The following is a 13,450-nucleotide window of genomic DNA, read 5'->3' on the forward strand; positions in this document are numbered from 1 at the left end:
CTTCTATGGCCTTAATTACTGAGAAAAGCTTAGAAGGAGCTGCGATTTGCGAACAACATAGAAATATGAATGAAGAAAAACAAAACACTCTTTGCAGACCATACAATCTACACAAGTGAAGCAGTGGGCACTAAGCTAGTAATATACAATGGGAAAACTTTGTTAGCAAAAATTTCAGCAAGCTTGTGACTAATTTACTTCAAATTTTTAAACAATATTCTAATAAACATCCAGACAGACAGACAGAGACGGTATATTTTTTAAATGAAAATGTACGGGTTTTCTCTTAAAACTGGCTGTAGTTTAATTGATAGTATTTCGTACAGTTTCACTCTAGATGGATGATTCATATACCATAGCAGTATACTAATCATGAGCTGATAATCCATAAATACAACTTTTGTGCTTTCTATTAAAGCTGACTGCAAGGATGAAAACAAAACAGCACATTCTTGTGTATACAATTTTTGCATAGAATGATATGTAAGGAGAAAATATTTGCAGAAACAGTTGGTCTAATAATTTAAATGCCCTACAGTCATAAGTAAAACTGAATGAGAGAAAGAAAATGAACCCACATGTTTTCACAGCACAGCACAGGACAGCACAGCACAGCACAATATGTTTTCTTTAATAGTGTGGCTCAAAAGAACTAAGTTCCTACAAGGGCCTACACTCTTTCTTTCTGGCAGGAGAAGGAAGAACAGTATAAAAAAGCAAACAAAATTACAAGAACTGAAAAGTGAGAGGCAAGCCATCACCATATCAATGGCAGACAAGTCATAGTCTGTGCATCCATTTCCTACAGCTTGGTGACTATAATGCTTGGCAGCACTACTCTGCGCTACTATAGTGAGCATCCAAAATATCAAATATAAGCCACCAAAATAACCTATTTTAAATGTAACATATTTTAAAAGTCAACAAGCAATATAAGAATGAATTAATAACATCATGCAGAATTATCTGGAAAGCCATAGTTTTCAGAAATATTGATATTGACTTTCTGTCAGTATTGATCAAGTATGCCTAATGTTGCTTATTTCCTACACTTAAGTCTGTAGCTGTGGCAATGGTCATGAGCATATTTTTTTGCCTTCAGCAATGTATATATAAAGGTGATGTGATAATGAGTGGTCAAACATTTGTATCAATTGTTTTTGGAATATAGAAAACTATATTGTCTTATTGTCTTTTCCACAAACTTTTCAAGGTTTTGATTTTTGTGGAGACAATTCTGCTAGGGAAACTAAAATATTATGTCATTAAGTCAACTACTTGTGTGTATGCAGCCTCCTCTAAAAACAGGATGCAATGGTCTCATAAAAAATCTGCACTATAGATCTGAAAAGGAATTCAGGTGTCTTGATACGAATGCTAACTCATGTTACATTATTTAATTTCCTGAAAAATCACAATGTGTGGTAAATATAGCTAAAGGTGGCATAGAATTTGTTATAGAAAAATGTAGAACATCATATAAAAAGTAGACAACTGAATATCAGAGGTTCCTTAAAGACCTCTTTGTATCATTATTTGTGCCTCACAATAAAAATCTAGTACAATGAATAGCTAATTACAGTAAAAAATGACAATATATTCCATGTGGATATTACTTTCTTAAATATCAAAGAATGTAAAGTTCAAGGTGAAATAACAACAATATGGAAAGTATAGATTGTTACTCACCATGCAGGGGAGATGTTGAGTCACAGATAGGCATTCTGAAAATAATACTAGAAACATTTAAGCTTTCAGATGAAGTCGTTCCTCAGAAGTTGAATTCTCACACATTTACACAACAATATCTCACATACATGGCCCCAGGTACCAAGGAGTGACTGTAGTACCTAGAGCCATGAGCTGTGTGTGTGTGTGTGTGTGTGTGTGTGTGTGTGTGTCTGCACGCTTCTGAGAATAACTTAAATATTTCTAGTAGTATTTTCACTGTATAATTATAACAATTCAGAAAGGACAGATTGCTATTCACTAATATAAGAGACGTTGATTTGCAGACAGGTACAAAGATCCATATTTAAGAATAAGGAATCCCTTTCAGCAGTTTGATAAGCAACTCTGATGTCCTGTATGGATGCATGAAACTCTGAGAGTTCTTCTTGCTTGGAAGTTAGCACTACTTTTACTGATCTGCTTGTTACTGTTCTTGCCAGTGAGTGTGCACGTGCTGTCTGTTACTGTGTAATGTGTTTGAGTGTACATAAACCTACTTCATTGGTGCAATCCTGTTTGTTTGCCAAGAATTTACCCTCCCTTCTCCTCTAGGTTTGGGTTGTGCAACAAATTATGAGGCACGAATAATACTAAAGCCCTTTGTGGTAATAAAAAGTCCATGTGCATTTAAGAAGGCCTTGAAATCCAAGGCAGTCTGTCTTGAAGAATGAGCCACTGGACTAGTCTCATCAACCAATGGGTCATCCCACTTGTTGTCATCAAAGAAACCAATGAGGAATTTATGCCTCTGTGGCAATTTCAAAGTCACATAGCTTATTTGGTCTCCCCTCTAGTGTGTCATGTATGCCACTAGGTCTATAGCATAGGAATATCTGGTTAATCTCCATACACTGTTCCACAAACTGCAGGAATGCAACCTTCAGTCTGAGCTTTTCCAATACAAGGTGTTGGAAATCTGGGGCTTATTCTAAGCAAGAAGTTACGCATATGACCCATCAGTATTTAGTAAGCTTTGACAAATTGAGTGTGCCTAAGACACTGAAATAACTTCAGTTGTTTTTCAGGAAATAATAATTCTCAGTTACGAATGATGTGGAAATTTTTCATCCCTCTCGCCCTCCTTCAAACAACTACAGAAGTAAAGCACCCTGTCTAAATTGGACTGTATATATAAAATTAAAGCAGCAGCTTTTCCAACATCATAGTTAGTGGAGAATATATCTGACAGGCCACTGATATGGTAGTCCATTCGTCCTGGCATGGAGTCTTTCCAACAGGTTGCTGTCCCAATGACATAGTCAGTTATGTTTGAAGTGGACACAAGATCATTGTGACTGGCTGCTGAATCAATGGAAAGGTATTGCCTGGTTTGATGAATCAGGTTTTGTCTTGTACAGTATGCCATCATTAAGATGAACAGTTACTTGAAGCATGCATCATACAGCAGATGCAAGCTGATAATTACAGTATTATATATTGGGAGACATTCAACTGGGCTTAAATGGGGCCTGTCATTGTAATCAAAGGCACCATGGCAATTGTGAACCACATGAACATTACTGTAGACCACTTGTGTCCCTTCATATTTGATGTCCTCCATGATGACAGTTGCTTCTTCCAGCAGAATAGCTGTCCATGTCACAAGGTGAAATTGTGCTACAGTGGTTTGAGGAGCATCATAGTGAACTCACAGTGATGTCTTGGCCAGAAAATTCACCTGATCGAAACCCAATGGCACACATCTTGGATGCTATTGGGTGCCAGCTTCAAGCCTACAAACAAATGGCCCATAATTTACAGGGGTTACATGTCCCATGTGCAGACATCTCGTGACACATAGTTCTGGAAACATACCAAGGTCTTTTTGAATCCATGCCACACGGAATTGCAGCTCTATTACATTCCAAAGGTGGACAAATGTGGTATTAAACAGGAGTCATAATGTTTAGGCATATCAGTGTAGATAGCGACATCAAAAGTGCGGCCCTTGGCTGAGGATGATATGCAAAAAATCAAGTAGTAACTCTTAATAATATTTTGGAAACCTGGCCTACACCATGAAACCATGGTACAGGTTCCACAGTGAATTTACAGATCTATTCCACATAATCATTGGTGGTGGATGTGATGTCCATCTGTCCCTTATGTTGTAAAAATGCATTTACTGCACCAGAGACCAGTATCCAGGCACTGACAAAAATTTTGGACATTGAAGGTCTACCTCAAACTATTTTTGCAGACATTGGTGTTCAGTTCTCATCACCACTGTTCAAACAGTTCTATAAACATAGTGATATTCAGTATTTTTACACAGTCACCATTTCATCCTTAGTCAAATGGAGAGTTGTACAGGTGTTTTAGACCTATAAACATCGAGGGTGGGACAGAAAGTTGTACTTGTTATGTCTGTACAACAGAAATGGGCATGCTGTTTTATAATGAAGCAGAAAGAAATTGCCAGTGTGGCTAATGACAGGAGGTGATAGTGCAGCACAGTAGCTGCCATCACAAATTATAATGTCTAAACCTGTAGACTTGTAAATACTTAATGTATTTGAAATCCTTAAATACATCAAGCTCAAAATAGCTCTTACATTCAATGTGCTGTTCTCCAAATTGATTGATCAGTTACTCTACTGCATTTGTATTTGCAACAATCAATTTAATAAATCCATTTGTAATACATGGTGTTAACTACCATGAAAATTTCCAGTTATTGACTTACATTATTTTAATTTTTTATGTCCAGAGATCAAAATTTTTCAACCCAAAATAGGAACTGTGGCCAATGCATCTTCACTTCTCTTCCTTAATTCATCAACTGGAACAGTTACAACAAATCCATATCCAGATTTTCACCACAATCACATCTGTCATCATGTTCATTTGTTAGGCCCCACTTGCTCGGGTTTGCCTTCACTGGTGCTACACCCGTCCTGACATGATTGAGGCTCCTCTTAATCTTCCATCTCAAGTTCTCACCAGTTGGTATCCTCTGTAGTGGAGGATAGTCATTTGGGGGCTCAGTGAGTTCCCTGCTCAAGAATCTCTTGTGGAATTTCAGCCTTCCAGGCCCACAGGAAGCTCCAGACAAGGCATGGTGTAGTATTCATTGAAGATATGCTTAGACATTGGAGCAGGGGGGTCCTAATTTGGAATAATATGAGGGTTGGAACTTTAATAGCTTGTACAAAATAGATACATGTGTCAAAGTTTTACTGACCTTCAAAGAAGTCACCAGCATTGTGTATAACCCATTGCTAGCGATGTGGAAGTTGTGGGATACTCGTAGCAGTGCCAGTTGTGTTGACAGTTTGAGTGGCGTGATCCATTGCCCAACGAATCTGTAGCCATTCTGAATCAAATGCTGTGAAGTGTTTCCTTCAGTTTAGTAACTGAGTTGAACTTACGAGTGCTTAAGTCAGGGGAGAGCAGTAGATGCTATAGCACTTAGCAGCCCCATCAGTCAAACAAATCAGTAACAGCTTGCACTGTATGTGCTTGAGCATTGCCCTGCAAACTGATGGTCAGGTCCTGCAGAAAGTGTCATCACTTCTGTCTCTAAGCTGGTCGTAGGTTGTGTTCTAAAAATGAAACTCACAAATAAAGTTATTACACTAACTTTTTATCGCCCTGTTATCTCCTAATGGTGAACATTTTACAGCTGTTTTTTTTCCCTAACAATTTGGTCAATTAACATAGGGTCGTATCCATTATTAATAGCTATGGATTTTACTACAGATATTTCTTTTCCTAAACAGTCCTGTTCTAAAGGTCTGTTTACAGCATGATGGACTGCAGATTGAAATAAGACAATTTTCGTAAAAATACTTTTTCTGATAGTATTATCCGAGTAGATTCTTGTCATCCACAAACTCACAAAATTGCCTTTGTTCACCCTGCAGTCCATCGTGCCATGAACACACCTTTAGAACAGGATTGTTTAGAAAAAGAAATATATTTAGTAAAATCCATAGCTATTAACAATGGATAAGACCCTATATTGATTGACCACATTGTTAGGAAAAAAACAGCTGTAAAATGTTCACCCTTAGGAGATAACAGGGCAATAAAGAGTGAGGGTAATAACTTTATTTCTATTCCATTTTTGGGGAACGTATCATACAAGATAAAGAGACTTCTACAGAAGCAATATGGTTACAGAGTTGCCTTTCCATAAACAACAGCTTAAAACAAATAGTGCTTCATACTATTGGGGCACGAGAAGAACTTGGCAGTAAATCCAGAGTTTACAAAATTACTTGTAACGACTGCCCCAACTATTATGTTGAACAGACAGGTGGAACCATTAAAGTAAGATATAAAGAACACATGCTAGGTAAAATTGGGGAAAACATGTACAATTTCACTTTTGCTGGACATCTAATGCTCGTACAGCATACACCACATAAACTGGATGATGTAGAATTGCTTCATGAAGTGAGTAAGGGTTAAACCTGGACTTGTTCGAGGAATTAGAAATTTTCAAACATCTATCTCAAAAAGATGGATTTATTCTTAACAAACAGGTGCAGCTTGGAAACAAAAATTTTCTGGATTGTTTCAAACCCCTTCTTGCGCTAAAGAAATATAGTCTGGCTGACTAGAAGCTAGTTTTCTTGTCTGTTGATGCTGGTGAAATGCTCCTTTCCTGTCTTGTTGGGATTTGATGTATTTTTGATGATTGTTGTTCACAGTTTTCCATGTGTATGTGTGGTTTAAATGATCTGTTAGGTTTTTATTCATGACAACCAATGGTTTCAATTTACTACAATATTATATTTGTTTCTGCTAATATGTATCCTAGTCTTTAATTTACATGAGATTCTCGCACATAACACTAGTGCCCTCTCTCGTTGGATATGTTCCTTAGTGCAAGCTTCACCTGCTTGACATTAGGACATAGCAAATTGGTGTTCATATTTTTTATTGTACATAGGTGTTTTAATTGGTTATGATATGTTTTATTTATTAAAACAGAGGGTTTGAATTAGCACAACTTTTAAAATTTTTATGTGCATGTGTATGTATCCCGGGTTTTAATGTACGTGAATATCTCACACATGCCACAAGTGCCCTCTCTTGGTGAACCTGTATGCCCTAGTGCTTCCACACCCTCTTCACAGGCTAAGTACTGATAGTATGCCATGTTCGCATTGACCATCTCTTCATAATTATGCTGCACAAATGAAGATGATATTTTAATTTTAACTAATGATGATATCTTTTGCACAATTGTTTTATGCATCTCCATTGCAGGATGTGATTTTAGTAAGTGACTAAAAGTTTTTGTGCTCATAATACTTTGGTAATTTTCATGGACACTTAAAGCTATAAGTGCTTGTTTTTGTTCTATCTCAGTTATGTTGCTAAGTTTTTTGCTAATGAAGGTGTCTTCCTGTTCAGGTGTATTTTTGATTCTGATGAAGGTATACTTAGATATACCGAAACTGTGGTCAAGGATTTCAACAAATCTTTATTCTGCAACTGTTTGGCTGTTATCATTTACCGTGAAACTAAGTATATTTTAATTTATTATTTAAGTTTTCCATCTTGTATGCCAAGTGAAGTGATTTTGCCAAGGTGGGCTCTCACTAATTTTGAGGGTATGTTATCTAGTCCAGGGGCCCTGTTTTGACTTTAGTCTTTCATAGCTCTACCAGATTCTTCCTGCAGCATTGCTGTGTCCCCCTTCTCATCAAGTCAAATTCCTCTTCCCTTCCAATATTGTGTTACAGTTCATTTCCTCTTTGAATATTCTTTCCACCCCTAGATTCCTCATCCTTACTCAGTACTAACTTGCCATCTGAGCTGATGATATTCTTAGAGACACTTCTGTTTTCTACATAGGACTATGTTATTTTACTATAAGGGGCATTCAAATTAAACCCGGTCACTAGTGTAAAGAAACATTAACAATTTTATTAACTTAAAAATGTTGTTATACACAGTACACATACTCAAAAAGAGTCACCAAAACTGTTGGCACATTTATCCCATTGTGACACTAACCAGTCAATTCCATCCTTGAATTAGCTAGTAGGCTGTTGTCAGATCCAGGCCTGGGCCCAGTCACACACTTCATTGTCCATTGTGAATCAATATCTGTGAATAGCTTGTTTTAGAGGTCCATGGTGATTCTGCAGTTGTCCAAGACTAAATTATTCACTTCCGCAACGATTTCCGGTGTGGTGACATGATGAACCCGTCCAGGATGAACATCGTCTTCCAGTGACTCGCACCCCTCAAGGAATCATTTGTGCCATTCCACTACAGTTGAATGACTCAGACTGTACTCACCATACACAGCCTTCATCTGTCAATACATTTGATGGCCTCCAACTCCCTCCGCCACCAAAAATCGAATCACTCCTCATTGTTCCTGCTTATTTGCCTGCATGTTCGGTAGCGGACTATAACTAGTGTGACCACCTTCTCGTCAGTGTGAAACCACACTGGCGCCATGCAAAATCAAATGGTGGGCACACATCAGTCTCTGTACCAATAGATGGCACCACCATACCCGCAGTTATGTGATGCCACATTACGTGTAAGGCAAAGGTAGATACACTGACCAGGTTTCATTTGAATGAACCTCATATATACGGCATATATCTTTTCCACAGTTATTCATGGCTCTGCAGCCTTGCATTTTTCCTCTAGCCATTCCTGCTTTGCCATTTTGCATTTCCTGTCAGTCTCATTTTCTACATGTCCTTATTGCCTCTTGACTGCTTAGCTTGTTTCGTTTTTGTATTTTCTCTTTTTGTCAATTGCATTCAATGATGAGATAAAGAAATTATTCACATAGTTAAGGAAGAGACATATGTTGGTTTTAGTACAGTATACCTATTTGAAATAGCCTGCAGTGATTGTTTCTGGCTATTTATGTATAATATGGATTGTTCCACATTTCTGAAGGCTCTCTTTCAGGATGGGTTTTGCTGAACACAATGTGTGACAAAATAAATGAATGTATGAATGGAGAAGACAATTTTATTGTGATGGGGACTGTAATTTGGTAGTAAGAAAAGGGAGAGAAAGAAAAAAATTGTAGGAATGCAAGAACTAGGGGAAAGGAATGAAGAAAAAGCAATATGGTTGAATTTTGTACATAGAATAATTTAATCATTGCTATCACTTGGATTAAGAATTATGAGTGAATATCATATATGCAGAAGAGTAATGGAGACATCAAAAGTTTTCAGAGAGATTATGTAATGGTAAGAGAGAGAGAGAGATACTGAGAGAGAGAGAGAGATTTCAAAACCAAATTTTAAACTGCAGAATATATCCAGGGCAGATGTAGACACTGACTTTACTTATGATTTGCTGGTTAAAACCGAAAAATTGTAGTCCGGCCGCTGTGGCTGAGTGGTTCTAGGTGCTTCAGTCCGGAACCACATTGCTGTTACGGTTGTAGGTTCAAATCCTACCTCGGGCATGGTTGTGTGTGATGTCCTTAGGTTGGTTAGGTTTAAGTAGTTCTAAGTCTAGGGGTCTGATGATCTCAGATGTTAAGTCCCATAGTGCTTAGAGCCATTTGAACCATTTTGTGAAAAACTGTAGAAAGGCAAGAAATTAAGGAGATGGATAAACTGAAAGAAACAGGGATTGTTAAGAGTTTCAAATGGTGTATTAGGAAATCATTGACTGAAACAGTAGAAATGAACCATTATGATGGCAGGTTAACATTAATGGCTACTTCTGTATTAGAGCTAATATTTCTGTTTACACAGTTTTAGTTTAGCCATGTTTCTAACTTGTGCAGAGTCTCCAGAAATAAGGTATTTTTACAGATCCAGTTTACAGATCCAGTTTATATATTTTCTTAATTGTTGTAAAATTTACTTTCAGCCACAATTTCACCCGATACAGCAGAGCATTCAGTATCTGAGGACAAAACGTTTTATAATGAACTTTTGATAATAGGACCAACAGCATCAGCAGTTATTGTTCTTATAGCAGCTGCCACTGGTCTTTTCATGTATCTCAGGAAAAATCAAGAGATGTTCTCATCAAACCAATTTGGAGGTAATGTTACCAAACAGCTACATATAAGTGTCAATTAATAATACCTGAGATGAAACTAACCATGCCAACAGCACTTCAGAATGTTTGGTATTTTGACTCCACGCCTGTGTACATTTATGATATTATATTCCTTCTACTATGGAACAAAGACAGCTCATTAACATTAAACAGTCTTTTCTTAATTATAAAATCAAGCATCATGTGGACCTACAAATCATTGATTGCAGAACAACTTTTTACAAGAAAAATGTTCTAAATGTTGGAATATGAGTGTAAAATAATTCATCAAATTAAATTTAAAAAAGCAAAAATGTCAAGTATTGTACGTGTAAATTGAAAATATTTCTATTGATGCAAAATTTTTACATAGTGAATAACATTCTTGGATTCTTATATTCTTATCTTATAAATAAAAAGAAACTTACATATTTATAGTTATATCTTGTCTTTCATGTGTTTAAATAGATGAAATCTGAAATGCTGTTGTCTTTATTCATGTTTCTGCACAAAATAAAATCCTATTGTGTTCATCATATCAGACATTATTTTCATCTTAATGATATGGAAGGAAAAATTCTTTGATAAATCTAATAAATTATAAGACAGACTTGCTGGCTGTTGGTTATCTTCATGCACTAAAAGGTTATGTACTGATGATGGAAACCTAAACATCTAAAAGTGATGACATTATCATAGCTTTTGGAACTATTAGTACCTCCATCGAGGAGGAGAGAGGCATAGGTACAGGGTACCCTCTGCCACACACCATACAGTGGCTTGCAGATTATCTACATAAATGTAGATTGGGAAGGCTAAAAAGGAAACACAAGTCACTGAGATCCTAGGTTGTGAAGGGCCCACCCATCAGAGGTAGGTATTTCTCATTCTTCGACAGTGTTGTCACTTTGACTGTTACATGTGTTTGTCACTAACACTAAGCATCTTGCCTTCTGAAGATAATAACTGGCTAGCAATTCTCTCTTGTAATCATTATTTTCTTCTAATTTTTATTTTTAAAGTAATTTTGTATTCTTAATTTCATTTAACGATCTAATGCCTGCTACATTATTTGTGTTGTTGCTGGGATTTCCATGTAAGTGCGTGTCAGGAGTAAATACAGAAACAACAATATTGCCTAAGTAATTTGTACAAACTAGTATGTGGGCTGTTAACTGTTAAAAGTATCATTGAAAGATAGCAGGTGTGGAAGCACTGCAAAATGGCGAATGCAAAAATTTGAATAACCCTTGATGGTTCCTGATAGCAAGAATGCACTGGGACTGTTCATCAAGAGGTAACTGCGCAAGTAAGCATCTCGGAGATCAGTCTTTGAATAAAAGTGACCATCACCCATTTTGTCCATTAATTCTTCAGGACATGGCAAAGGAAAGGAGTCACTCACAGTTTGTGAGTTCACTGTTGACTTAAAGTCCGTAGTTTTCCTGATGGCTTCCTTATGATGACCAATGGTGATGCTCATTGGCTGGCTGCAATGGATGCAACCGCTCCACTTTCATGCCAAGCTGATAGTTCTTGAGCAACTTGGTTCCAAATGGTGTGGAGAACATGGTGAGTGGGAACAAAGCAAGGCTGAGCATTGTCTTTCATATGGATATGGGCCTCAGAATTGTTAGCCCTGCCTAAAGCATCTTGAAATAAGCCATTAAATTTCTCGCAAAGTTCAGTTACTGGAGTGGTAGTCACAAAAAAGTTAACAAATGAAACATGTCTTGTACTTTAAAGCCAAACAAGTCAAAAGAATCCATTCCAAAAGTATATTCACAGTCACATGGACACAAAACTATAAATGAAACTGTTTTTGTGACATTGTGAAAAGTAGTGGGGAGGCTGCACACACCTAATACCAGAATGTCATTTTCATTGTTGGCAAACAACATAGACTGAGACTGACATAATTGTGGCTTGCCTAGCAGTTCATATGCCTTTTTATTGAGGAAAGTAACTGTAGCACCAGTGTACAATTGCAAGCAAATTTTGTGTTTGGCAATTTGCAATGTGACAAAAAGTTTGTGGTGATTTTGAATGGAAGAAGCATTTGAATTTTTCTGTGGTTCACTAGAATCTGACTGGGCTACTGGAGAATCACAACAAGGCTTTGAAGAAACTGTATTGACTGAATACAGTGAGTGTTTTTGCACTTCATTTCTTTGCAAGAAAACTACCTGTATGAGTACATGTTTTCCACAGTGGAAGCACTTAGTGTCATGGAATTGGCATGCATGTGCTTGTTGCGCTGACTGAGACTTTGTGTGCTGTGGCTGGCTGTTAATGGGCACACACTGTTTACAAGTGTTCTGCACATCAAAAATTGGTGTGGAATCAAAACTAGCCACTGCAATGTAACATGAGTCCTGATGCTCAATCAAATCAAGCAGTTGTTTGGGGGTGGGGGTGGGGTAGTTTAAAATCTGATCATAAATGCAAGAGTCAGACACATTTTGTGTGACAGCATCTCTAATCATTTCATTTCTAAAGTACTGACCACACTCACACTTAAACTTACAGTGGCAGGTTAAGCCTTGCAGTTCTGCTACCCACTGCTTATAGGTCTGATATGGTTGTCAACAGAGGTGCAAAAATTTATACCTCACCACAGCCACATCAACCTGAGAATTATCGTAGTTGTGTAGCACAGTTATTAGATCTTTATAGGCTACACTTTAAATGTGCATGGTGGGGAATAGTAAGACCATAAGTGAACACACCAACCATAGCCAGAGAGTAAGAAGGTTTCAATGTACCTTGCACCTGATGCGCTGCAAAATGCACATTGAGCTCAGTGTGACACTCAGTCCAGTCCTCCATCTTTCTGTAAAATGCTCAAGCACAAATTTTAGCTCTTGGAGTTGTTGTGGATGAGCTGTAGTTGGGGAAGTTGGTGCTGCTGCTGCTTGATTTGACAGGATCAGGGTCATTATTTGTATTAATTGTTGCCTTTTCTGGGCCTGAAACTGGAAAACTTGAGTTAAAGGGGGTTCTTGGATTGTGTTTTGTAAATTGCTAGCCATCATTGCACAATAACAAGAACAAAGAATGTGAAAGAAATTAGCTAAAAGAACAAGGTTAGCAGTGCGAGTGTGTGCAACCTGTAGAACAAGATAGTTGCAATAAGTGCAGCAGCAAAAGCAATCACAAATACACACAAAAACAAATAGTAAATCAATGTAAGCAGTGAGAGCAAGCAAAAAGCAAAAGTGACACCTAAACGAGCAGAAATTTTGAATCCTGTTGTGTTGACACCAAGAAAGCAGCTAACCTTCAAAGATCCGTCATCACCTGATGTGTTGTGTCATCTCAGGAGTAAGTGATGAGCATGAGGTGGCACTTGAACACAAAAGGGTAGTGAGACAAACACCACTTAGTAAGCAACAGTTTGATATTTCTTAACTTCATTAGATGCAGTGGCCATATACATAATACAAGCAAAGTGTTCAGTAAAGCAACTCAAGTCCAATCCACTCAGTTGGAGGTCACAGAAGTTCAAGTAATGACAACTGATTAGCAGGCCTCATTAACTGAAAGTAGGTGACCCCAAGACTGAACCAAGACTGCCCGCTATCTGGCCTGTCTACATCTTTTCAACTCTTCTGATGGGGTACTGCAGTCTCTACGTGCAAAGGCCCTCCCTGCCATAGGATGTAGATTGGCAGCAGATCACATGGTTTAAGCTGGCAACCTCTGCAAGTGGCCTGGTCAGTGGTGG

The 13,450-nt window shown here is 37.6% G+C and overlaps 1 protein-coding gene across 1 annotated transcript in view; it reads left to right on the forward strand.

Annotated features, from left to right (window-relative positions):
• Positions 1-13,450, forward strand: part of LOC124722738 (Down syndrome cell adhesion molecule-like protein Dscam2) — a 202,553-nt gene that overhangs the window by 170,593 nt on the left and 18,510 nt on the right. The window contains exon 10 of the mRNA XM_047247880.1: positions 9,550-9,726. Coding sequence (XP_047103836.1) covers positions 9,550-9,726 — 177 coding nt within the window. The remainder of the gene's footprint in view (positions 1-9,549; positions 9,727-13,450) is intronic.

This window comes from Schistocerca piceifrons, chromosome X (assembly GCF_021461385.2).
Source record: "Schistocerca piceifrons isolate TAMUIC-IGC-003096 chromosome X, iqSchPice1.1, whole genome shotgun sequence".
NCBI classification, from domain to species: domain Eukaryota; kingdom Metazoa; phylum Arthropoda; class Insecta; order Orthoptera; family Acrididae; genus Schistocerca; species Schistocerca piceifrons.